Source organism: Bombina bombina, chromosome 7 (genome assembly GCF_027579735.1).
Source record: "Bombina bombina isolate aBomBom1 chromosome 7, aBomBom1.pri, whole genome shotgun sequence".
NCBI classification, from domain to species: domain Eukaryota; kingdom Metazoa; phylum Chordata; class Amphibia; order Anura; family Bombinatoridae; genus Bombina; species Bombina bombina.
In genome coordinates, this window is record NC_069505.1 from 394,673,587 (window position 1) to 394,698,069 (window position 24,483).

At 41.2% G+C, this 24,483-nt stretch overlaps 1 protein-coding gene across 1 annotated transcript in view; it reads right to left on the reverse strand.

Moving 5' to 3' along the window:
• Positions 1-227: 227 nt before the first annotated feature.
• The window catches only part of AMT (aminomethyltransferase), a 64,935-nt gene continuing 40,679 nt past the window's right edge, over positions 228-24,483 (reverse strand). The window contains exons 6-9 of the mRNA XM_053721126.1: positions 16,670-16,815; positions 4,198-4,378; positions 3,923-4,078; positions 228-3,541 (exon numbers count right to left, since the gene is read on the reverse strand). Coding sequence (XP_053577101.1) covers positions 3,363-3,541; positions 3,923-4,078; positions 4,198-4,378; positions 16,670-16,815 — 662 coding nt within the window. The 3' untranslated portion in view covers positions 228-3,362. The remainder of the gene's footprint in view (positions 3,542-3,922; positions 4,079-4,197; positions 4,379-16,669; positions 16,816-24,483) is intronic.

A 24,483-nucleotide genomic window follows, 5' to 3' on the forward strand; every position in this document is an offset into this window, starting at 1 on the left:
ATTTTGTTATCACTTCTCATTTGATTTACACTTAGTTGAATACACATTCCATTAAATTGCACTACCAAGGTCAAAATTATTATGTTAACAAAACAGGCCTCAACACAGATCTATAAGGCACACAGATAGTATTTTTGAGTCTAGACCAAGGCAAATAATTTCATAAATTATGTGCAAAATTAAATCTAACCGGATCCAACGAAATTAAGAAAGCACGAGAAACAAACTACACCAACATTTTTTTTTAATTTGCTACAAAATTATGTTAACGAATACACAGACATGAAGGACCCATCAGTGGAGTAAGTGCGACAGTGACCAGAATATATTGACCCCTCATGTTTCTACAGATAAAATGTTAGTAGCTAACACTCCCATTTAGAAGTGGATATTAACCCCTTTGTAGCCGTCTTGCTCCTCGGGTCCCTATATCTACCCTGAATTATTTATATCAATATTAATCACTGAAATACAATAATTAGTGCTACAGCTTTACTGATTGGTCCAAGATGAGGTCACAGCTTAAACTGTTCCATGGATATGAAAACAATTTGAATAGATAAAATTAAGATAAATGTAGAAAAAAGCTGTATAATGTAGATGTTTATGTATAGATGGAGAGAATTATCAAAACCTTACTCGCCCCTGCTTCTCTGAGCAGGTATAGATTATTTTTTTTTGGCAGTACGATTTGGCACAAAAAGTAGATGCTCCCTGAGAGAAGGGAAGAGATGAAGTTTGAACAGATATTGGAGGAGGAGGTCCCAACCCACGTCGTACATGCTGGTTACTGAAGTTATTGCTTTGATACAATTATTTTTTTTAGAAAAACACAGCCCCTGTCAAACTGTAATGTATACATGACACACCATCTGGATGCAGTGGTGAGAAGATACTGAGGTGTATCTGTAATAACACGTATAGAAACGACTACAGTCTCATACATAACAGCAGGCAAATCCAAATGCAGACTCACAAACATGTTAAAATGTATATTCAAGCAGACAGACCTAGGAAGACAACGTAACCAGCGATGGATATATACGTAGAGATGTGCCAGATAAGTTGCATATAGACGTACTAAGGTTGCAGACGCACACAAAATGCGCCACCCAAAACAGAACACACACAGACCGCAGCATTCACTGACGCACACAGACAATCAGAGGTGTTAGACTAGCTTTTTTTTCTTTAGGGCTGGAGGCACAGAGATAGCTATAAACGCTGGTCTGTCTCACCACCTTTTCTAACAGGAGAAAATATTACATTTGCTGTTGAATTGCCTCTTTTAAACAGATGCTTTTCAAAATAAATTAAGAGATAGAAATCTGAAAATTGAGATTTGTATGGGTGTATTTCACTTGGAAATATAACCATTTTTGCTTCCATCAGCAAAAAATGCTTCTTATAAAAGTTATGTTTTTCAGTAGGATACGCACATATGCTGTGCACCAGTATTTAAAGACACCTGTTCAGAGAATGGCTTGTATGACACAAATTAAGTCTTCAGAGACGTAATGCACATCACTGCCAGCTCTCAAAGTAGACATGGTGTTTGAATACTGGTGCACGGCCCACACAGCATATGTGCATATGCCACTGAAAAATGGTAATAACGTTTACTAGAAGCATTTTTGCCAATGGAAGTATATTGCAAAGATGCTTCTATTTAAAATAGAAATACAACTTTCAGTTTAGACCTTTATATCCCTTTAAACACATTAACACATTTTTAGTGTTCAGCACGAAGGAGCAGTTTAACTAAGCCCTAAAAGAGACGAGTACCTTTCAAATTGTACGTTTATGTTTAAAAACACACACCTAGATCACATATTTGGACTCTCAGCAGCTTTGGAATACAGGGAAATTGTTCTTAAAACCGGACGATTAGACTTACAGGCCCATTTATCAAAGCTCTTGCGGACCTGATCCGACACTGCGGATCAGGTCCGCAAAACCTCGCTAAATGCGGAGAGCAATACGCTCTCCGCATTTAACATTGCACCAGCAGCTCACAAGAGCTGCTGGTGCAACGCCGCCCCCTGCTGACTCGCGGCCAATCGGCCGCCAGCAGGGAGCTGTCAATCAACCCGATCGTATTCGATCGGGTTGATGTCTGGCGATTCCTGTCCGCCTGTTCAGAGCAGGCGGACAGGGTTATGGAGCAGCGGTCTTTTGACCGCTGCTTCATAAGTTGTGTTTCTGGCGAGTCTGAAGACTCGCCAGAAACACGGCCCTTCAAGCTCCATACGGAGCTTGATAAATGGGCCTGTATGTACCCTTCAACTACAGAACGTGCAGTATCTGACACATCGAAACCTAAGTCTGATACATATTTAAGAGAAAAGTAGTAAGTAAAGGGTGGTTTATTGGTTCTTTATATACTGGCTAGGCACACCAATGCTTAAAGGGACAAGCAACCCATTTTTCTTCCGTAATTCAGACAGAGAATACAATTTGAAAAACAAAAGTTTCCAATTTACTTTAATTCTCACAATGCTTGGTACTCATGGTATTCTGCATTAAAAATGATACCTAGGTAGGCAGTGTGCATGTGTTTGGAACACTGCTGCCACCTAGTGCTCTTGCAAATGTATAACACGGTTCAAAAAATTCTTGCAGTATATTGCCCCAGACTTGTGCACGCTCCTGAGGCTACCTACTTGCTTTTCAACCAAGGATACCAAGAGAACTAAGTAAAATTTGATAATAAAAATAAACTGGAAACATTTTCAAAATGGTTTGCTCTATCTGAATGCCTGTATTTCTTACTTACGCTTTTTAGATGACAGGTACTTCCCACTAATGCTCATTGGTCAACCAATAAGAATTAGCAGTAAATACACAACTGATATTGCTCTCTTAAATTCAATTGAAATCACTTATTTTTCACATTCTATCAGGCAAAAATGCAGCCCTTTCATATGCATGGGATTTTTTTTTTTTTTAACATATAATATCCCTTTAAGGTGCGCTGAACTCTGCTAGGCCTTGCTTGCTACTGAATGTTTTAAGAGGCTAATTCTATGACCAGATATAGTATAAGCAAGTCAGTGTACAAGAATGTATTTTCTATATTTACTCTTGATAATTAACCCTTTAAGGACACAGCTTTCAGTTTGCTCAATTGTTTTATGACGGAAAAATTCCGTCATATGTCCTTAAGAGGTTAATAAATATACAAAATCTGGTCTTTCTCCATTCCTTACAGATAAATACTGGACTGCATAGTGTTCCACTTGTGCACAGACACATTACATACACACACGAGCACACCCGACAGCCTGATGCAACAGGAGAGGCAAGCGTACACAAACACAGATAACTACACACACTGGCGGCTGTTCTACTCAGCGCCACGCTCATTTAAGTGTATAATATTTTGTTGGCACAAAAGGCATTTTGCTGGTGACACCATCTATAAATTTCTTCCGGACCTCAAGGCGCAAAGCTGTGCCAGCTTTCACGTATTCTGGCTCCACGTATCCCATGGCCACATTATACCGCAGACAGGGGGACGGGCAGCCGCTGGTAACTTCTCCTGGTGACAGAGAACAGAATGAACAGTTATAATATTAGAGCAAAGATACAAGCCACAACGGGCCAATGAAGTTAGTCTCTCTCTATCCTAACTGACAATGGATGAATAGTATGTTCCTTACAAATTGGGCCTGTTGCAACAATAGAGAAAAATATGCCCCCTGACAACAACAAATTGACAATACAATTTTAACACAAAAAAAGCTGCAACACAGTCCATAATAATATAAGTTAAGAAAATGTCTTCCATGTAAAGTCCTATGCTAAAACACATTAAAAATAATTTATCCTTTCAGGATTTTGCTAATTTATAGAGATTTTGGCAGAGGAAAACCATATCCCACATGGGATAAGAACCCTGATATAAGGCTTTCAGTCTCACCTATAACTCGCCCCTCTACATTTAGGATGGGGGTGTGCTGCCGAATAGGGGGCCCTGTTGACGTCAAACCCACTCGTTTTCGGGTCACCTTCCCCTTGATCTGAGGGACGATTACAGAAGCTCCTGGGAAATCCTTGGCTGCCCGACGCCTTTTACCTGTACAGATAGATGTGAGGTACAGACAAGTTAAAATGTCCTTGCTTGTAGTTGCCCTATATCTTTGACCTGCTACCTAGTGTGTTACTGGGCACAGTACCCATTGCCATTTTGCTTACCCACAGTCCACACTAAAGTGGCTTCTACTGGAGTGGTAGTTTCATCAATGTCATTGCCGTAGAGACAGAGACCTGCCTCTAGACGCAGACTGTCCCGTGCAGCCAGCCCTGCCAACTTCACCTCGCTGTTCTGCAGGAGTCTGTCTGCCAGCTCCACTGCTCGTTGTGCAGGGACCGAGATCTACATATATAATAAAGAATTAAAGAGATTGTACAGATAATTTGCAGGTTACAGAATGTTCTTCTTGGCCTCTATAGAGAGCATGGGACAAAGCACAGTTTTATATACAAAAGCCAGAAGTCTAATGTCTATTTAAATGGTATATAAGCCCCAAAATTGAAATGCTTGTATGCTTCAGTTTTAAATAGGCATCACATGTATTAGCAGAGAACACGAACCGCTTTACCTTCGTTTAATACTAGTGCACACACTGTTTGGATGTCTCCTTTTCAAAGACAGATGACCCTTCAATATGACTCCGTTATTAAACAGTGCTTATAGCTATACAGCTTAGTTTACCATAGAGTTTTACTATGGATTGTGTAAAGCTATCAAACTCTAAAGCTCCCTCTACAGGTTGCTTTTATACTACTGCTGCCACATAGTGCTTAAAGGGCCATTAAAGCCAAAATCTTTCTTTCATGATTCAGATAGAGAATAGAAATTTAAACAACATTACAATTTGCTTCTATTATTTATTTTGCTTCATTTTTTAGATATCCTTTGTTAAAGAAAAAGCAATGCACATGGTGAGCCAATCACACGGGCTTTTATTTGCAGCAACCAATCAGCAGCTACTGAGCATATCTAGATATGCTTTTCAGCAAAGAATATCAAGAGAATAAAACAAATTAGATAATATGAGTAAATTAGGAAGATGTTTAAAATTGCATTCTCTTTCTAAATCATGAAAGAAAAAAATGTGGGTTTCATGTCCCTTTAAAGGGTTATAAAACTCAAATGTAGCCACCAATCAGCAAGTGTTACCCAGGGTGCTAAACCAAAAATGGCTTTCTTCCTAAGCTTACATTCCTGCTTTTTTCCAAGTAAAGATACAAAGAGAACAAAGAAAAATTAATAAGAGCGAATTAGAAAGTTGGTTAAAATCGCATACTCTATCTGAATCATGAAAATAGAAAATGTATGCTTACCTGATAAATTTATTTCTTTCTTTCATGTAATTAACAAGAGTCCATGAGCTAGTGACGTATGGGATATACATTCCTACCAGGAGGGGCAAAGTTTCCCAAACCTTAAAATGCCTATAAATACACCCCTCACCACACCCACAAATCAGTTTTACAAACTTTGCCTCCAAGGGAGGTGGTGAAGTAAGTTTGTGCTAGATTCTACGTTGATATGCGCTCCGCAGCAAGTTGGAGCCCGGTTTTCCTCTCAGCGTGCAGTGAATGTCAGAGGGATGTGAGGAGAGTATTGCCTATTGAATGCAGTGATCTCCTTCTACGGGGTCTATTTCATAAGGTTCTCTGTTATCGGTCGTAGAGATTCATCTCTTACCTCCCTTTTCAGATCGACGATATACTCTTATATTTACCATTTCCTCTACTGTTTCTCGTTTCAGTACTGGTTTGGCTTTCTACAAACATGTAGATGAGTGTCCTGGGGTAAGTAAATCTTATTTTCTGTGACACTCTAAGCTATGGTTGGGCACTTTATTTATAAAGTTCTAAATATATGTATTCAAACATTTATTTGCCTTGACTCAGAATGTTCAACTTTCCTTATTTCCAGACAGTCAGTTTCATATTTGGGATTATGCTTTAAATTATCATATTTTGTCTTACCTCAAAAATTTGAATTTTTTCCCTGTGGGCTGTTAGGCTCGCGGGGGCTGAAAATGCTTCATTTTATTGCGTCATTTTTGGCGCGGATTTTTTTGGCGCAAAAATTCTTTTCCGTTTCCGGCGTCATACGTGTCGCCGGAAGTTGCGTCATTTTTTGACGTTATTTTGCGCCAAAAATGTCGGCGTTCCGGATGTGGCGTCATTTTTGGCGCCAAAAGCATTTAGGCGCCAAATAATGTGGGCGTCTTATTTGGCGCCAAAAAATATGGGCGTCGCTTTTGTCTCCACATTATTTCAGTCTCATTTTCATTTGCTTCTGGTTGCTAGAAGCTTGATGTTTGGCATTTTTTTCCCATTCCTGAAACTGTCTTATAAGGAATTTGATCTATTTTGCTTTATATGTTGTTTTTTCTCTTACATATTGCAAGATGTCTCACGTTGCATCTGAGCCAGAAGATACTACAGGAAAACCACTGCCTGCTGGATCTACCAAAGCTAAGTGTATCTGCTGTAAACTTTTGGTAGCTATTCCTCCAGCTGTTTGTAATAATTGTCATGACAAACTTGTTAAAGCAGATAATATTTCCTTTAGTGATGTACCATTGCCTGTTGCAGTTCCCTCAACATCTAAGGTGCAGAATGTTCCTGATAACATAAGAGATTTTGTTTCTGAATCCATAAAGAAGGCTTTGTCTGTTATTTCTCCTTCTAGTAAACGTAAAAAGTCTTTTAAATCTTCTCTCTCTACAGATGAATTTTTAAATGAACACCATCATTCTGATTCTTTGGACTCTTCTGGTTCAGAGGATTCTGTCTCAGAGATTGATGCTGATAAATCTTCATATTTATTTAAGATGGAATTTATTCGCTCTTTACTTAAAGAAGTACTAATTGCTTTAGAAATAGAGGATTCTAGTCCTCTTGATACTAATTCTATACGTTTGGATAAGGTTTTTAAAGCTCCTGCGGTTATTCCAGAAGTCTTTCCTGTTCCTAATGCTATTTCTGCAGTAATTGCTAAGGAATGGGATAAATTGGGTAATTCATTTACTCCTTCTAAACGTTTTAAGCAATTATATCCTGTTCCGCCTGACAGGTTAGAATTTTGGGACAAAATCCCTAAAGTTGATGGGGCTATTTCTACCCTTGCTAAACGTACTACCATTCCTACGTCAGATGGTACCCTCGTTTAAGGATCCTTTAGATAGAAAAATTGAATCTTTTCTAAGAAAAGCTTATCTATGTTCAGGTAATCTTCTTAGACCTGCTATATCATTGGCTGATGTTGCTGCAGCTTCAACTTTTTGGTTGGAAACTCTAGCGCAACAAGTAACAAATCGTGATTCTCATGATATTATTATTCTTCTCCAGCATGCTAATAATTTCATCTGTGATGCCATTTTTGATATTATTAGAGTTGATGTTAGATTTATGTCTCTGGCTATCTTAGCCAGAAGAGCTTTATGGCTTAAGACTTGGAATGCTGATATGGCTTCTAAATCAACTCTACTTTCCATTTCTTTCCAGGGAAACAAATTATTTGGTTCTCAGTTGGATTCTATTATTTCAACTGTTACTGGTGGGAAAGGAACTTTTTTACCACAGGATAAACAGTCTAAAGGTAAAAACAGGGCTAACAATCGTTTTCGTTCCTTTCGTTTCAACAAAGAACAAAAGCCTGATCCTTCGTCCTCAGGAGCAGTTTCAGTTTGGAAACCATCTCCAGTCTGGAATAAATCCAAGCCTGCTAGAAAGGCAAAGCCTGCTTCTAAGTTCACATGAAGGTACGGCCCTCATTCCAGTTCAGCTGGTAGGGGGCAGGTTACGTTTTTTCAAAGAAATTTGGATCAAATCTGTTCACAATCTTTGGATTCAGAACATTGTTTCAGAAGGGTACAGAATTGGTTTCAAGATGAGACCTCCTGCAATGAGATTTTTTCTTTCCCATGTCCCAGTAAATCCAGTGAAAGCTCAAGCATTTCTGAATTGTGTTTCAGATCTAGAGTTGGCTGGAGTAATTATGTCAGTTCCAGTTCCGGAACAGGGGATGGGGTTTTATTCAAATCTCTTCATTGTACCAAAGAAGGAGAATTCCTTCAGACCAGTTCTGGATCTAAAATTATTGAATCGTTATGTAAGGATACCAACGTTCAAGATGGTAACTGTAAGGACTATATTGCCTTTTGTTCAGCGAGGGAATTATATGTCCACAATAGATTTACAGGATGCATATCTGCATATTCCGATTCATCCAGATCATTATCAGTTCCTGAGATTCTCTTTTCTAGACAAGCATTACCAATTTGTGGCTCTACCGTTTGGCCTTGCTACAGCTCCAAGAATTTTCACAAAGATTCTCGGTGCCCTTCTGTCTGTAATCAGAGAACAGGGTATTGTGGTATTTCCTTATTTGGACGATATCTTGGTACTTGCTCCGTCTTTACATTTAGCAGAGTCTCATACGAATCGACTTGTGTTGTTTCTTCAAGATCATGGTTGGAGGATCAATTTACCAAAAAGTTCTTTGATTCCTCAAACAAGGGTAACCTTTCTGGGTTTCCAGATAGATTCAGTGTCCATGACTCTGTCTTTAACAGACAAGAGACGTCTAAAATTGATTACAGCTTGTCGAAACCTTCAGTCACAATCATTCCCTTCGGTAGCCTTATGCATGGAAATTCTAGGTCTTATAACTGCTGCATCGGACGCGATCCCCTTTGCTCGTTTTCACATGCGACCTCTTCAGCTCTGTATGCTGAACCAATGGTGCAGGGATTACACGAAGATATCTCAATTAATATCTTTAAAACCGATTGTTCGACACTCTCTAACGTGGTGGACAGATCACCATCGTTTAATTCAGGGGGCTTCTTTTGTTCTTCCGACCTGGACTGTAATTTCAACAGATGCAAGTCTCACAGGTTGGGGGGCTGTGTGGGGATCTCTGACGGCACAAGGAGTTTGGGAATCTCAGGAGGTGAGATTACCGATCAATATTTTGGAACTCCGTGCAATTTTCAGAGCTCTTCAGTTTTGGCCTCTTCTGAAGAGAGAATCGTTCATTTGTTTTCAGACAGACAATGTCACAACTGTGGCATACATCAATCATCAAGGAGGGACTCACAGTCCTCTGGCTATGAAAGAAGTATCTCGAATTTTGGTTTGGGCGGAATCCAGCTCCTGTCTAATCTCTGCGGTTCATATCCCAGGTGTAGACAATTGGGAAGCGGATTATCTCAGTCGCCAAACGTTGCATCCGGGCGAATGGTCTCTTCATCCAGAGGTATTTCTTCAGATTGTTCAATTGTGGGGGCTCCCAGAGATAGATCTGATGGCCTCTCATCTAAACAAGAAACTTCCCAGGTATCTGTCCAGATCCCGGGATCCTCAGGCGGAGGCAGTGGATGCATTATCACTTCCTTGGAAGTATCATCCTGCCTATATCTTTCCGCCTCTAGTTCTTCTTCCAAGAGTAATCTCCAAGATTCTGAGGGAATGCTCGTTTGTTCTGCTAATAGCTCCGGCATGGCCTCACAGGTTTTGGTATGCGGATCTTGTCCGGATGGCATCTTGCCAGCCATGGACTCTTCCGTTAAGACCAGACCTTCTGTCACAAGGTCCTTTTTTCCATCCGGATCTGAAATCCTTAAATTTAAAGGTATGGAGATTGAACGCTTGATTCTTGGTCATAGAGGTTTCTCTGACTCCGTGATTAATACTATGTTACAGGCTCGTAAATCTGTATCTCGAGAGATATATTATAGAGTCTGGAAGACTTATATTTCTTGGTGTCTTTCTCATCATTTTTCTTGGCATTCTTTTAGAATACCGAGAATTTTACAATTTCTTCAGGATGGTTTGGATAAGGGTTTGTCCGCAAGTTCTTTGAAAGGACAAATCTCTGCTCTTTCTGTTCTTTTTCACAGAAAGATTGCTATTCTTCCTGATATTCATTGTTTTGTACAAGCTTTGGTTCGTATAAAACCTGTCATTAAGTCAATTTCTCCTCCTTGGAGTTTGAATTTGGTTCTGGGAGCTCTTCAAGCTCCTCCGTTTGAACCTATGCATTCATTGGACATTAAATTACTTTCTTGGAAAGTTTTGTTCCTTTTGGCCATCTCTTCTGCTAGAAGAGTTTCTGAATTATCTGCTCTTTCGTGTGAGTCTCCTTTTCTGATTTTTCATCAGGATAAGGCGGTGTTGCGAACTTCTTTTGAATTTTTACCTAAAGTTGTGAATTCCAACAACATTAGTAGAGAAATTGTGGTTCCTTCATTATGTCCTAATCCTAAGAATTCTAAGGAGAAATCATTGCATTCTTTGGATGTTGTTAGAGCTTTGAAATATTATGTTGAAGCTACGAAATCTTTCCGTAAGACTTCTAGTCTATTTGTTATCTTTTCCGGTTCTAGGAAAGGCCAGAAAGCTTCTGCCATTTCTTTGGCATCTTGGTTGAAATCTTTAATTCATCTTGCCTATGTTGAGTCGGGTAAAACTCCGCCTCAAAGAATTACAGCTCATTCTACTAGGTCAGTATCTACTTCCTGGGCGTTTAGGAATGAAGCTTCGGTTGACCAGATCTGCAAAGCAGCAACTTGGTCTTCTTTGCATACTTTTACTAAATTCTACCATTTTGATGTATTTTCTTCTTCTGAAGCAGTTTTTGGTAGAAAAGTTCTTCAGGCAGCGGTTTCAGTTTGAATCTTCTGCTTATGTTTTTTGTTAAACTTTATTTTGGGTGTGGATTATTTTCAGCAGGAATTGGCTGTCTTTATTTTATCCCTCCCTCTCTAGTGACTCTTGTGTGGAAAGATCCACATCTTGGGTAGTCATTATCCCATACGTCACTAGCTCATGGACTCTTGTTAATTACATGAAAGAAAACATAATTTATGTAAGAACTTACCTGATAAATTCATTTCTTTCATATTAACAAGAGTCCATGAGGCCCACCCTTTTTTGTGGTGGTTATGATTTTTTTGTATAAAGCACAATTATTCCAATTCCTTATTTTATATGCTTCGCACTTTTTCTTATCACCCCACTTCTAGGCTATTCGTTAAACTGATTTGTGGGTGTGGTGAGGGGTGTATTTATAGGCATTTTAAGGTTTGGGAAACTTTGCCCCTCCTGGTAGGAATGTATATCCCATACGTCACTAGCTCATGGACTCTTGTTAATATGAAAGAAATGAATTTATCAGGTAAGTTCTTACATAAATTATGTTTTTTTGACACGAGTCCACGGATCATCTTAATTACTAATGGGATATTCACCTCCTAGTCAGCAGGAGGCGGTAAAGAGCACCACAGCAGAGCTGTTAAATAGCTCCTCCCTTCCCTCCCACTCCAGTCATTCGACCGAAGTTAGGAAGAGAAAGAAAAAGCCAAGGTGCAGAGGTGTCTGAAGTTTACAGTAACCCACAACCTGTCTATAAGAACAGGGCGGGTCGTGGACTCATCGTGTCAAAAAAGAAATAAATTTATCAGGTAAGCATAAATTTTCTTTTCTTTAAGACACAATGAGTCCACGGATCATCTTAATTACTAATGGGATTCAATACCCAAGCTAGAGTACACAGATGATACGGGAGGGACAAGACAGGGAACCTAAACAGAAGGCACCACAGCTTGATGAAACTTTCTCCCAAAAGCGGCCTCGGTCCGCTTTTCAAACTTTTTCAAGGTTCTTCAAATTTGATACTTTTATTTCGGCTAAGTTGGAGCCTTGCAAATCTGTTCCACTCTGCAGGAGAAAACTTTAAAGCACGGACCACGTCCAAATCGCACAGAGTCGTTCCTTCTGAGAAGAAGGATTAGGACACAAGAAGGGAACAACAATCTCCTGATTAATGTTCCGATCAGAAACAACCGTAGGAAGAAATCCTAATGTAGTACATAAAAATACCTTATCTGAAGGAAAATAAGATAAGGAGACTCATACTGAAATGCCGAAAGCTCTGACACTTCCCAATCAGAAGAAATAGCAACAGGAAATAAAACTTTCCAAGATAACTACTTAATATCGAAGGAATACCTAAACTCAAAAGGAGCCCCCAGAAGAACTTTGAGAAAGAAATTCAGACTCCATGAAGGAGTAATGGTCTTGAACACAGGCCTGATCCTGACCAAGGCCTGACAAAATGATTGCCCATCTGGAACATCCACCAGAAGTTTGTAACAAAATAGATAAGGCTCAGATTTGATCCTTTAGGGAACTAGACGATATGCCTTTCTCCAAACCTTCTTGGAGAAAAGACAAAATTCTAGGGATCCTAACTCTACTCCATGAGTAGCTCTTGGATCCACACCAATAGAGATATGTACGCCATATCTTATGGCAAATCTTACTAGATACAGGCTTACGAACCTGAATCATGGTCACTATGACCGAGTCAGAAAACCCTGCTTGGATAAAGATAAACATTCAATCTCCAAGCAGTCAGCTGCAGAGAAATTAGAAATGGGAGAAGAAAAGGCCCTAGAATTAGAAGGTCCTTCCTCAACGGAAGACTCCAAGGCAGCAGAAATGGCAAGTCCACCAGATCTGCATACCAAATTCTGCAAGGCCAAGCAGGAACAATGAGGATCACTGATGCCCTCTCCTGCTTGATTCGAGCAGTGACCCAAGAAAGAAGCGCAAACGGAGGAAATAGATATGCTAGAGTGAAAATCCAAGGAACCGCCAAAGCATTTAATAGTTCCGCCTGGGAGTCCCTGGACCTCGACCCAAATCTCGGCAGTCTATCGGAATGCCAAGAAATCTAATTCCGACTAAACCCACCTGAGAATCAGGCTGGAGAACACTTCCGGATGGAGTTCCCACTCCCCCTGAAAGGTCTGCCTGCCCAGGAAGTCCACCTCCCAGTAGTCCACCCCTAGGATGTGGATCATCGACAGGCAACCGGAATGGGCCTCCACCCCCTGAATTATTTCTGGTTATCTCTGTCATCTCTAAGGAACTCCTTGTTCCTCCCTGATGAGTGATGTAAGCCACAGAAGGCATATTGTCCGAATGGAACCTGATAAACTGGACCAAGGCTAACTGGGGCAAGGCCAGAAGAGCCTTCGCTCTCAGCTCTAGCAAGATTATAGGTAGAACAGACTCTGACTGAGTCCAAACTCCCTGAACCTTTAGGAAGCCTCAGACTGCTCCCTACCTTTTAAGGCTAGCGTCCGTCGTCACCATCACCCAAGATAGTCTACGAAAACAGGTTCCCTGAGGAAAATGATCCAAAGACAACCACTATAGAATCAAATCCTTCGTCTACTGGTCCTATTCGAGGAGACAAGTCCACATAATCTCTGTTCCGTTGCTTGAGCATGCTTAACCGAAGCACAGCAAACAGAGGTCCCAAAATCCCTTGAGAAAATTCTGGGAGTTGTAGACACGAACTGGAAGTGTTTGTCCAGAAAAACAAACCGTAGGGACTTGTGATGATCCCTGTAAATGGGAACATGCAGGTGCGCGTTCTTTAAATCCAATGTCATAAATTGACCCTTTTGGATCAAAGGGAGAATGGAACGAATAGTTTCATCTTGAAGGACGGTACTCAGAGAAATTTGTTTAGACTCTTGATTTCTAAAATTGGCTTGAAGGTTCCCTCTTTTTTTGGAACCATGAACAGATTGGAATAAAATCCCAAACCCTGATCTGGTACCGGAACAGGAACGAGCACTCCCAGGTTGGAAAGGTCTTTTACGCAGTGTAAGAATTTTATGCAGTGTAAGAACGCCTCTCTTTTTGTCTGGACTGCAGACAATCCTGGAAACAGAAAACTGCCTCTGGGAGAAAAACTCTTGAACTCTAACTTGTATCCCTGGGACACCATCTCTATTGCCCAGGGATCCTGAACCTCCCGAACCCAAGCCTGAGCGAAGAGGGAAAGTCTGCCCCCTACGACCCTTCATGCTATCCTTGAATACAACAGCAGGCTTTTTGGATTGTTTTCCCTTATTCCAAGATTGATTGGGTCTCCATGCAGGTTTAGTCTGTTCCTGTTTGGAGGTAGTAGAGAGAATTTCCCTAGAAATATCAAAAGGAACAAAATTGCTCTGTCTTACTTTTCTCTATCGTGAGGGAGAAGGTGACCCTTACCTCCCATGATGTCAGAGATAATCTCCGACAGGCCAGGTCCAAACAAGGACTTCCCCTTGTAAGGAATAGCTGAAAATTATGAATAAATGTATGGGGTACTTGAAAAGTACGGCTCATCACCCGTAATGGTCTCAGGGCGCCGCTCATCTTATCGAACTCAGAAGGATGAAATGTTGAGTGGACCTCACCGGGAACTGAACCTGCAACCCTTGGGTTGCTACAGAACTTAGCCACAGTGTCTTAGCATGCTGAGGTATCTGATAAGGTACAAAAACTTAGAGGACACATCCACAGACCAAAGCCTTAATCATAAGGCTCTGTGAGCTAGGTAGAGAAACCCAAAATCTTCCCAGCTTTGATAACTTGAAGGGAAGCATCCGTAATAAAGGAATTAGCCAGTTTAATGGCTTTAATCCTATCCTGTATTTCATTCAAATACTTTTCTGTCCTGATAGCATCAGGCAACGCCTCAACCAATATGCTGCCACCTAGTGACGGTAGCAATGCACACAGATGGCTGTCGTATTTGGAAGCCCTGGTGTACAAAAAATCCTTTTTTTTTTTTTATAAATACGACTGAAGGAGTCGCTGTCCAATGTAGCGAAAAACCTCCTTGAGTAACAAACAAAGGAGATGAGGCTTAAACTTAAAAGATACAACTTCAGCATCAACAAGAGGAATTACACTGTGTTAGAGCCCTCTCTTGCTGAATGTCTGTGCTACCTCTAACGCTGTCCCTGCGATATTGGGAAAGCAGACAACGCATCAAAACACATGAGAAGCGCAAAGTCTAATAAAGTAACTCAAATGAGTTATTGAGGAAGCGCAGGGCACTGCATGTGAGGGCAATCAAATTTGGGACTCCAAAAGGAGTAAATTGTATATAATAAACATTGAAATTAAATTTCTGAACAACCTCCTCTTTGGAAACAGTTGTCTCAGAAAAAGCACTATTCCTAAGGATTAAATTCCTCACATACATAAGGAACAGCAAAAGAGTTGGTGGTTAAACATTGTTTAACAATGAGCAGTACGTTCATGATCAGGAACTCCACTGCAACAGGGAAAGACAGTCTCCGGTCCCATTACGCATATAGTATGAGGAGGCGTATAGGACCAGTAACTGCTCCAGAAGAGAAGGGGAAAAAGGCGCGATATGCAAATACCGCCCCCCCCCAAGGAACGCCCATCGTGGGCGTTAACAAAACAGTCATCTCCCGGTCAGCATGTTTTATGTAACCGCCGGGAGATGAAAAAGGCGCGCTATGCAAATTCAGTGAAAAACAGACTTGACAAAGTCATCTCCCGGTCGGCATTTTTCTTATGTAACCGCCAGGAGATGAAATAAAGTGCCCCAGAGACTAATTATGACAATAGTCAACTAGATGTAAAAGCACCTAATTACACCTGCCTAGGGCGATATCAGAACAGTAATCTCCCAGTCGACATGTTTCTTATGTAACCGCCGGGAGATGAGATAAAGTGCCTCAGAGACTAAGTATTATAACAGTCAGGTAAACCAATTACACCTGCCTAGGGTGATATCAGAACAGTCATCTCCCGGTCGGCAAGATTCTTTAATTACCGCCGGGAGATGTGACCACCACCATCGTCGGTTGCCCTGTGAGGCAAAATAAATACAGAGTGCCGCCAGTGCCTGCGCTAGCTGTCACATATAATCTCCTATATATCAGGGAGAATTCATGCAAAAATAAAAATAAAGTGCCCAATCCATTAAGGGCTTCTTTATAAATCACATCCATACAAAGTAAGTGCCCAACTTCTTCTGAGTTCCTTCTTTATATCCCCGGAAATAAAAGTCAGCACTTACCTCATATTCTGCCCAACAGCAAAGGCAGCTCCCAGGTTTGCGAGGTCATATTCCTCACATGGACCTGTGAAAGAGGAGAAAATACTGAATATCCCTCAGATTTTTCAGGGTTAGGGCAGCATAAATGTATGGGAGGCGCAGTGATAATTATGTCCCACAAGTTCCCATTGCGCTAAAGTCACCAAGAGTTCTACTGAAGAGACTGATATGGACTACGGCTACACCCTAGAACAAAGCAGCACAATCTTGCACTACTTTAAAAATAATAAAGTTTTGATTGAAGAATCTAATCCAACACCTCACTTTACCACTTCCTATCACCAACGTAGGCAAAGAGAATGACTGGAGTGGGAGGGAAGGGAGGAGCTATTTAACAGCTTTGCTGTGGTGCTCTTTGCCTCCTCCTGCTGACCAGGAGGTGAATATCCCATTAGTAATTAAGATGATCCGTGGACTCATCGTGTCTTAAAAAAGAAATGTGGGTTTCATATCCCTTTAAAAGACACCTGCCCGCTCCTAAAAAATTACCTCAATATGCTTGCATATAAAGGGGCAAGGAGGAGTTACAGAAGAAAACTGGAAAGATTTATTTTACTTTTTTCTTTATTGTACGTTAGATTTGAATTATAGAAAAGGCATTTTCTGGGCAATCAAATATGGATGCTAAATAAATTTCTTGCTAAGGAAAGGAAGATATTTTTGTTCTCTTATGGAAGGGACTACCCCCAGAGTAATTACCTCCACACCATCCTCTCCAGTGTACCCGCACCGGGTAATCCTGCAGCCAGGGATGCCAAACAAACTGGTGGTAACGCTGCTCATAAAAGAGATCTTAGAAAGGTCATCAGAAAGTCCAGCCTGAAGTACGTGAGCAGAAGAGGGCCCTGGAATAAAGCAGAATAACTTCTAGCCACAAGAGCTTGCAATCTACAATTAAAAACAAAATGCTTACTGGAGGCAGATTAGAAGAAATAGCCCCTAGCACACAACTACCAAATATGTGAAGCCACACAAAATAAAAAGCCGCTGTAAATGATGTAAACACTGACTTTATTTTACCAGCAAAATGTATATATCAGCTAAATAATTGTTACACATATACTCCTTGATTGATATGTTGTGCCAACATGCAATACGCTGAAACGCTTCAGTAAGTAAGGGTATATTATGGCCGCCGCCTACGCCAACTAGTCCTTTGCCTGGGACAGCAAAGTTTCAGGGGTAGTTCGCTGGCATGAAGCCCTCTCAATCCTATACTCATAAAAGGTTTTATTCATTCTTTTTATTACACACAATAGATTATTGTATCTCACATCTGTACAGTCTCCCTCAGGAAACTCCAACTCAGTCTTTCCACTGAAGCAAAGCATTCTGGGTAAGAATATGCAAATAAACTTCACAATGCTTCAGCATTTATATATTTTTAAATAGCGTGGGCCTTGCTGACGGGGTACATCCGTGTAAGTAAGGAGTTAAACACTGATTCCCTCATGCCAGTGCAGAGATACCCTAGGCGTCAGGGAGTACAGTTAGAGAAATTGCGTGTAGACAACAGTGTTGGTCTCCGCAAACCTCATCTTATAGTGAAGCTGCTATAGAGTATTGTTTTTATGCTTAGCCATTTTTGCTTTCAGATATACTTTGTTGGACTTAAAAGAAGAGACTTTAAAATATATTACTTTATTATTATTAATGATTTTTTTTAACAGATATTCCTTTTCTGAATAAAACGACTTTGTTTGTGCTTTGTCCCTGTAGACATAGAACTATGTTAAAGGGACACTGAACCCAAAATTTTTCTTTTGTGATTCAGATAGAGCATGAAATTTTAAGCAACTTTCTAATTTACTCCTATTATCAAATGTTCTTTATTCTCTTGGTATCTTTATTTGAAATGCAAGAATGTAAGTTTAGATGCCGGCCCATTTTTGGTGAACAACCTAGGTTGTCCTTGCCGATTGGTGGATAAATTCATCCACCAATCACAAACTGCTGTCCAGAGTCTGAACCAAGAAAAAAAGCTTAGATGCCTTCTTTTTCATATAAAGATAGCAAGAGAACGAAGAAAAATTGATAATAGGAGTAAATTAGAAAGTTGCTTAAAATTGCCTGCTCTATCTGAATCACAAAAGAAAAATTTTGGGTTCAGTGTCCCTTTAATCTCTTTGCAGGACTAAAACACAATGAAAATGGCAAAATAAAACACTAACAAAATAGAGCATTTTTTTTTATAAACATAATTGGATTTGTTTTGCAATCCAGTGACAGACCACTTGAAAAACCTCAAGCTCAACAGAAATGACAGGAAAAAAAAAAAGAAGATTTCAGATTTAAATTACAGGAAAATTTGTCAAAATAAATTATGAAACTACATGATCAATTTTTTTTTTAACTATGTATAATTAAACCTTTTAAAAATAATTTAATTTTGAGTTTAATGTCACAATATTTTCACAAAATTACAGCATTTTATTACAACATTTATTATTTATTAAATATTTATCACTTTCAGCATTAAAAGGGATAGGAAATGTTCTTTTGTAAATCAGACAGAGCATAACATTCTATTATCAAATTTGCTTAGTTCCCATGATATTTTGTGTTTAAAAGATACCTAGGTAGCCATCTTTAGCACTACATGGTAGGGCTGCTATCTAATGCTCTTGCATATGGATAATATTCTAGCAAAACTGCTCCAGATGTGCACGCTCCTGAGATTACGCCCCTGCTTTTCAACAAAAGGTACCAAGAGAACAAAAAAATATTTATAATAAAAGTAAATTAGCAAGTTGTTTAAAATCGCATGCTCTGGACACTGAATTACAGAGGATAGTGATCCCCAGACGGCTGCAAACATCACCAGACCTTGAAGCAGGAGGGAGAGAAGGGGTAATAACCAGAACGATCCACACTCAGAAGCAAAGGAACTGTGAGTAACTGAGTTATTTGAAGAAGTAGCCAATATAATAACTACACTCACACCGGTGCAGACAACTTACATACCTTAATGCCTGTGGGACATGGTGAACTTGCAGCACTGAAGGAACCCTGTTAAATCAAAACCTCCTACGGCTACAAAAGTGAAAAAACACTGGCTGTATCAATTGTAATACTCTGCTGCCCTCGTGTGGCCAAAAAAAGTCATTACAGCAGTCAAAAATAAAACCACCAAAAAACAAACAAAAATTATTGTAACCTGATTCTGTTGAATCATTGTGGGAGTACACATTTATCAACACAAACAGACCCACATCACAGGTGTCAGAGGGAGTAAATCAGATAACAGCCATAATAAGGCCAGTGATATCCTGATAGTGATAGTGTCAACAAAGAGGAGGGAATCAGAAACCCCCTAGTTCAGCTAAAACAAAACAAGGGGAGAGGGTATAGAGCCCTACACGAAGGGAGTCCACTACAGTCAACTCCAACCCAAAACAGAAGAGACCAGTCTCGACCTGAAAAAACATCTCACCTTGACCAAAGCTTTAATTTTCCTCCCGCCACTACGCTGGTAACTCAATAAACAGTGACGGATTCACGTAACTTCTGGTATTTAGCCTGCTTGAGAGTCATCAACCAAGCTGACCCCTATGAAAGTAGACAAATACTTTAAAGTCTCCGCCACACAATCCATTCCCATAATGGCAGGCAAGCAGAAACCAGCGGACAGAAGACAGAAGCAAACAATAGATTCCCAGATAGAACCGCTTGCACCTCCAGATAAAGAGCAGACTCAGGATACCTCACAATCTTTACTAAATGATTTATAGGCCTGCCTTTTTTCTCCCCAAAATGGAGTCACTGCAGGCAGGTATGGACACCATCACCACCGAAATCAGGCAATATTCTACGCGATTACAACAAGCGGAGCAGCGAATCTCAGATGTAGAGGACGCCCAACATTCTTCCTACATCACTATACAAATATTAGAACGTCAGAACTCTACGCTCCAAGAGAAACTAGATGACCTTGAGAATCGATCCGGCCGAAACAACCCGAGGGTGGTGGGGGTGCCTGAGTCGATCAAGAACAAAGAGTTACTTGAATTCACAGCCTTGACACTACCCAAGTTACTGCAACTAGACCCAGACACCCTGCCGCTTGATGTTGAAAGGGCACACAGGATAGGGCCAGAAACCCTACTGTCCAGATCCAACCAACGCCCCAGACAAGTCATCTTTAAGCTACTGCGTGACCAGGAAAAATTGGCAGTTCTTAAAGGGACAGTCAAGTCCAAAAAAAACTTTCATGTTTTAAATAGGGCATGCAATTTTAAACAACTTCCCAATTTACTTTTATCACCAATTTTGCTTTGTTCTCTTGGTATTCTTAGTTGAAAGCTAAAATTAGGAGGTTCATATGCTAATTTCTTAGACCTTGAAGACTGCCTCTAATCTGAATACATTTTAACCACTAGAGGGCATTAGTTCACGTTTCATATAGATAGCATTGAGCTCATGCACGTAAAGTGACCTAGGAGTGAGCACTGATTGGCTAAACTGCATGTCTGTCAAAAGAACTGAAATAAGGGGGCAGTCAGCAGAAGCTTAGATACAAGATAATTACAGAGGTAAAACGTGTATTATTATAACTGTGTTGGTTATGCAAAACTGGGGAATGGGTAATAAAGGGATTATCTTTCTTTTTAAACAACAAAAATTCTGGTGTTGACTGTCCCTTTAAGGCATATAGATCCAAACCAAATCTCAACTTTGAAGGGCATAAATTGCTCATCTTTCAGGACTTTTCTGCTGAGGTTGCAAGGAAGAGAAATGAATTTGCACCACACTGCTCGAAATTACACTCGCAAGGCCGACAAGTCTCACTCCTCTACCACGCTAAACTCTGGCTTATGACCACCACGGGTCCTAAACTCTTCACTACACCGCAACATCTGCAAGAATACCTAGATAACAAAGCAAGAGCTGGAGAGAGCTGAAGGACATCTCTCATTCTTGAACTCCTATTTAATATTTAAGTTCTACTTCGAACTGACTTTACATAATTTTATGGTATATTCTTGGACTGAAAGCAATCTTCGTCCCCCAGACGACAACGTGGCAAAGATCCAGAAAATTGTGTGGACGGATCCACACAAACAGCCCAACCCCATGTTACAATCCACCCCTAGCACTAAAATGTAATGATACTGCTCTCCAGCCAGATGGCAAGCAAATGCATTTCCTGTTGTTACAACTTGCCTTTTTTATATTTTCAGGTCTTGGGGGGAGTCTCCGGAACCCATGTCGGCCAGTGCTGAATGTCCAAGGGAAAGGATTGCCACTTCTAGAGCAAGAAATCTGTGAGTTGTTGAACCTATACACCCACAAAACGGTGCCACAAACACATACCTACTACCACTCCATGGTAATTTATAAATCTGACTGTAATGGCCCTAACTCTGATTCACTAGGTCACAAATATCCACTCCCTCTCAATCCCCCCCGACACACCAGATTACTTACCCACCCCCCCTTATAGCATGTCTCTAGCACTCAAAATAGTATCTTGGAATGTTGGAGGCAACACCTCCCCAGCCAAAGGAAGCATCATTCTACAGCACCTTAAGCGCCTACACACAGATATAGCCTTACTGCAGGAGACACATCTGACGGGTACGGAACATGAGAAGTTAAAGATCAGATGGGTGGGTCAGGTTCTCTACACACCAACAGAGGGGCGCAAGCGAGGAGTGGCAATACTTGTTAGGAAAGGCTTACCGGTGCAGAACACAACTCTTAACATTGACCCACAAGGCAGATTCATAATGGCAACCCTTCAAACAGCAGGAAAATCTTACATCTTATGTAGTGTTTATGGCCCCAACCGCCCACTTCCACAATTCTGGCACTCCCTACAAGCAGCCTTGCTTCCACACGCAGACAAACCTCTCTTGGTGGGTGGAGACTTCAATCTGATCCAAGCTATGCCCCTAGATCGCAGAATTGACACTCATAATGCAGGCCAGGCCAAAAGACAGTCCAGGAGACATAAAACAGAAACCAGTACCATTGCTGCCTTTAAAACCACTGAGTCTTGTGGACTTCTGGAGGCTACGCCACCCGACCCAGAGAGACTTCACATGTGTCTCGAAGGCGCATGGATCCTTATCCCGGATAGATTACTTCCTGTGTTCCTCACAACTAAATAACCAGATCAGGCACACTCAAATCACTGACATAGTGATCTTAGATCATGCCCCCATTTGGTTAGCATTACAACCCACCACACATAACCTCTCATACGCTAGATTTAACGCCCAACATCAAAACACCCCAGGGCTATTCTGGAATGCCTTAAAGGCGGTAATGCGGGGTCACATAACCAGTTTTACAGCTCACTACAACTAAACGCAAACGATTAGATGCAAACGCAAACTCTGCAGTCGCCTACAATGATTATTTAGCTCACCCTTCCATTCATAACAGACTAAAATATTACGAATTGAAGAAGATTAGAGATGATGTCCTACAGCAACAAGACTTAACATTTCAACACCACAGGAAGGGACGTTTCTACAGATTTGGGAACAGAACAGGGAAACTTCTGGCCAACACGGTAAAGCTAACCACCCCGAAATCATTAATTACCTCTATAACAGCTAACGGGGTTTCCCAAACTGACAAGGCAATAATAGAGGAATTTATCCGCTTTTATACAGATCTTTACTCCAGTCATGTTGCTTCTCCCAGAGATAAGGATAACTTCTGGTCCCAAGTACAAACACCCACTATTACCTCTGAGCAGCTAGACCTCCTAAATGCACCCATAACAGCCCTAGAAGTACAAAAGGCTATAAGCAATGCCAAACCAGGCAAGACCCCAGGGCCGGACAAAATCCCAATAGAATACTACAAAATACTTCAGAAGGAACTTAGTCCACTCTTAGCCCAATCATACACAGCCTACTTAAAAAACACAGCCCAACCGGCAACAGACTTCGCAGACGCGCATATGTGCCTGATCCCTAAGCCTGACAGGAACCCCAATCTGGCTACCTCCTATAGACCCATATCATTGTTGAACAATGATTACAAGCTTTTCACAGCCATCCTAGCTGATAGACTGGCTGGAGTAGTAGGAAGTATCATCCACAAAGACCAAACTGGTTTTATGAAACGTCGCTCGACGGTCACAAACATCCGCAAAACTTTAGCAGTGATTTCCCAATACTGGCAAGCTAGAAGTGAGGGACGCATAGACTCAATGCCGGATGCATGCCTTCTCGCCAGTGACGCGGAGAAGGCGTTCGACAGAGTGGAATGGGACCACCTGTTCACCTCTCTGGACAAATTCGGTATCACTGGGGATTTCCATAAACTCATTCGGACATTATATCTAACTCCACGCACCGCGGTCATAGTTAATGGTGAAGTATCCCAATCCTTCCTACTAGGGAGAGGAACCCGTCAAGGTTGTCCACTCTCACCCCTCCTTTTTAACTTGGCCATAGAGCCGCTAGCCATACATATTAGGAACACCCTGGAGGGAGTGGAGATAGGCCCACACTCCCTACATTTATCACTATATGCCAATGACTTACTCTTATACCTACAAAATCCGAACACTGAAATTCCAAAACTCATCACCTCACTTAGCCAATTTGGAGAAATTTCTGGTTACAAAGTAAACCTAGACAAGTCGGAACTGATATATCTTAAAAAACACTTGACTATTGCCCCATTCCAAACGACACTTAAAAAATATCTAGGCAGGGGAGCTGAGCAGACGCAGGTACTAAGAGCTCCTGCTCTAATAACTCTCCAAAGACCACTATATAGCCCTAAAAGAACATCTCATATGATATATGGGATGTAAGATTACATATTAGACATTGCCGACCATTTTTGGGAATAGCTAGCAGATGGACACAAACAGGACCAGGGAGGTGCCGACGGCAGAGGCATAGCGATACCCCTGATTCTATGAAGGACCTGCCTCTCTCACTGTCTCTACCGGAGCCTATTACACTCAGCTTCTGGACACTCTCCTAAGGCTTACCTCTAGAAGGCAGATCTGACCACCCACCCGGCCGGGAAGATGGACTCCCTAGTCTTAGAAGCACTATTCGAGCTGGGACTCCGCATGGATACCCAGTTCAGCATACTCTCACAATGTCTGTCTCTCGACCGGGAGGACCTACCTAACATGTCCGAGGGGGCTCTCAACAACTCCCCTACTTCTGGAACCTACCCCCTCCGACATGACAAGATGGCGGACATTACTAGTCAAGGCCATTTCGCACTGCCCCAGCAGCCTGACGTCACTCCTGATTGTGCCGCTACTTGCCCGGCTCTTGCCTCGAGGCGGCCGGTCGAGGCGGGAGCCGAAGGAAATGTATCTGCACATAATTTCCTTGAATACAGCCCTCCTGTTTCTAGCTCTCTGACAATTACGGATCCTCACTTGGTCACGAGGGACTCCGACATCTTTCAGGGAGATTGGTGCCCAGCTGGGGAAATGAGATCAAGTCCCCGGCTCACGACCCAGCTTTACAGATTTCCTGATATGTCTAAGCCAGAACCCCCACTGAGCACTGTGCAAACTGGAT